At 35.6% G+C, this 2,963-nt stretch overlaps 1 protein-coding gene across 1 annotated transcript; it reads left to right on the plus strand.

The window, feature by feature from the left end:
* Positions 1 to 1,158: 1,158 nt before the first annotated feature.
* On the plus strand, positions 1,159 to 2,569 carry LOC116465439 (zinc finger protein 506-like). Its single transcript, XM_032148511.1, has 3 exons — positions 1,159 to 1,475; positions 1,971 to 2,066; positions 2,298 to 2,569. Exons 1-3 carry the CDS (start codon positions 1,298 to 1,300, stop codon positions 2,348 to 2,350), a joined length of 327 nt encoding a protein of 108 aa, XP_032004402.1. The 5' UTR covers positions 1,159 to 1,297; the 3' UTR covers positions 2,351 to 2,569.
* Positions 2,570 to 2,963: the final 394 nt, after the last annotated feature.

The following is a 2,963-nucleotide window of genomic DNA, read 5'->3' on the forward strand; positions in this document are numbered from 1 at the left end:
GCTGAGGCAGGTGGATCACGCAGGAGATTGAGACCATCCTGGCTAACGTGGCGAAACTGTCTCTACTAAAATACAAAAAATTAGCTGGGTGCGGTGGCAGGCGCCTGTAGTCCCAGCTACTTGGGAGGCTGAGGCAGGAGAATGGCGTGAGCCTGGGAGGTGGAGCTTGTAGTGAGCCGAGACTGTGCCACCGCACTCCAGCCTGGGCGACAGAGCAAGACTCCGTCTCAAAAAAAAAAAAACAAAAACATGGTCCTAGTGCAGTTAACAGTTAATGCATTAACCATTAATTAATTGGTTAAAGATCTCTCCGACATATTGTTTTCACTATAGAGTTAATTATTTTTCCTCTTTATTATTAAGTATCTTTATGCAGCTGACGTGCATAAACCATCACATTTAATCTGGCAACTGTCCTTATTTTTTTTTTCTACACGTTTCTTTGGTAAATGAAGGCTATTATGTTTGTTTACAGGCTAGAAAAAGTAGGAAAAACACAGGCTCTTCCACTTACTAAATGTTTGACAAAATATCCTTCTTGGGCCAAAGACATTGGCATTACTGGTGAGCCTGTTAGAAATTCACAAAATTGGCCAGGCGTGGTGTCTCCACCTGTAATCCCAACACTTTAGGAGGCCAAAGTGGGCAGATCACCTGTGGTAGGGAGTTCAAGACCAGCCTGACCAACGTAAAGAAACACCATCTCTACTAAAACTACAAAAAAAATTACCGGGTGTGGTGAAGCATGCCTGTAATCCCAGCTACTCAGGAGGCAGAGGCAGGAGAATTGCTTAAACCCGGGAGGCGGAGGTGGTGGTGAGCTGAGATGGCACCATTTCACTCCAGCTTGGGCAACAAGAGCAAAACTCCATCTCTGAATAAATAAATAAATAAATAAATCAGACTTTATTCCAGATCTTCTGGGGGGGAGAAAAAACCTGCATAATGATGTCTTCAGCTTATTGTACTTATTAAAACTTTAGAGATGCCTTCTAACTCAACATGTCTTTTCCATCTGAAAAATATTCACAACTCATTCTGTATAATGTAACTATAGCACTCAAAAATTTACATGTTCGTATACTTTATTATCTGGAAAAATACATGAATTGATGTTGTGGATCTTATGCTGCTCTTTCTTCTCAGAGTTAGAGAATATATTAGAGAACATTTCTGTTTTGAAATCATTTTATTGGATAATTTTAGTCAGCCCTATGAGTCAGAACCAGTTCTCTTTACTCTCTCATTTCACCTTAATTATCAAATTAAAAATTCCACCCATGGCCACTTGGTAAAAATGTGTGTATATGTGTGTGTGTGTGTGTGTGTGTGTGCGTGTGTTTTTCAGGGACCATTGCAATTTAGAGATGTGGCCATAGAATTCTCTCTGGAGGAGTGGCATTGCCTGGACACTGAACAGCGGAATTTATATAGGGATGTGATGTTAGAGAACTACAGAAACCTGATCTTCCTTGGTGAGGATAACTTGAGTACATAATAATATACCCTAAAGATTTTATTTATTTTTTGTAGAATTTTTTTAGTAATTTATTCTTTGCATAAAAGAGTTTCAGATCCCCATTTTCCAGAAACTCTTCAGAATTTGTTCATTTAGAAAAGAATTTCTTCAACATGTTTTATCTTAATCCAAACTTTCCATATTCCTGAGTTGAGCTGTATTTTTCACTCTAAATTAGTGGTAATTCCAGAAATTTAGTGGCATAAAATATTGTTGTCCCACCTGAAAATCTCATTGCCACCCCCAATTTTTGATTCAGTAGTACCTGGTAGTAAAATTAAGAAACCTACAAATTGAAAGTATTTTCTAATTATTTAGAAATTTGTTACAACTTAGTATTTTTGTATTAATTTACTAGACTATTTTATCACATCCTCCGTGCTGAGCACATTAATAGCTTGTAGTTGGAGAATATAAGCAAGATTTATGTTATTTATTTTTAATAAAACAGGTATTACTGTTTCTAAGCCAGACCTGATCACCTGTCTGGAGCAAGGAAAAAAACCTTTGACTATGAAGAGAAATGAGATGATTGCCAAACCCTCAGGTAGGTGTGAGTGAAAATGAATACAACAGATGACACAGATAAGGGGTCCCAAGGTCAAAGAGAAAGCCAGTCCTTAAAGTGTGATTTGGGGAGCTGTGTCCCAAAGGAAATCGTTCTTGGGCAGCTGTTTTTTTGTTTGTTTGGTTGGTTTTTCTTTTTTAATTTTGCTTACAAAGGGGCATCTTCTGCCTTATGCTTTTAAATTCTCTAAGGATTTTCCTTTTCTTTCAGTGAGCTTCCTTCAAGTTCACAGTGAGAGCCAAAGTCCTTTTCATGACATATAACAGACTGCACAATCTGGCTGTTTTTCCATAATTTTTGGGACGCACAAATGTCTGCATGATTTTGAGAAACTAAAATTACTCTCAAAGTTCTCTTTTTGCATCAGATCTGAAATGTCTGAGAATAATAGTTTCTGTTGAATTTTTTTTTGTTCATTTTCCTGCACAATCCATTCTGTTTTTATTACTATCTAGTCTTGAAATATATAGTTTGAAATTATAAGTATGACGCCCTTCCGCTTTGTTATTTTTCCTCATGATTGCTTTGGCTATTCAAAGTTTATTTTAGTTTCATGTAAATTTTTGAATTGTATTTTCCATTATTGTGAAAATAGTACCATTGCAATTTTAATAGGAAGTTTATGGAATCTATAGATTACTTTGGATAATATGGCACTTCAGTAATACTCATTTTTTCAGTTCATAGACAAAATATTTTAAAATTTATTTGTATCTTTTCTAATTTTTCCTTGTTTATTGTAAAGAATTTTTTACCTCCTTGGTTAATATTTTCCTCAGAAATTTATTATTTAAGGTATAGTCAATAAAATTTTTTTCTTCCTCTATTTTATCAGATAGTTTAAGTGTGTGAAACCATAGATATGCTTGTATGTTA

The sequence above is a fragment of the Hylobates moloch genome, unplaced genomic scaffold, assembly GCF_009828535.3.
Source record: "Hylobates moloch isolate HMO894 unplaced genomic scaffold, HMol_V3 SCAFFOLD_5171, whole genome shotgun sequence".
Classification (NCBI taxonomy): Eukaryota; Metazoa; Chordata; class Mammalia; order Primates; family Hylobatidae; genus Hylobates; species Hylobates moloch.

Coding starts and splice junctions, on each gene's coding strand:
- LOC116465439 (XM_032148511.1), top strand. CDS start 1,298: ATGTGTGTATATGTGTGTGTGTGTGTGTGTGTGTGTGCGTGTGTTTTT. Junction 1,476..1,970: donor CAGAAACCTGATCTTCCTTG/GTGAGGATAACT, acceptor TTAATAAAACAG/GTATTACTGTTTCTAAGCCA. Junction 2,067..2,297: donor GATGATTGCCAAACCCTCAG/GTAGGTGTGAGT, acceptor CTTTTCTTTCAG/TGAGCTTCCTTCAAGTTCAC.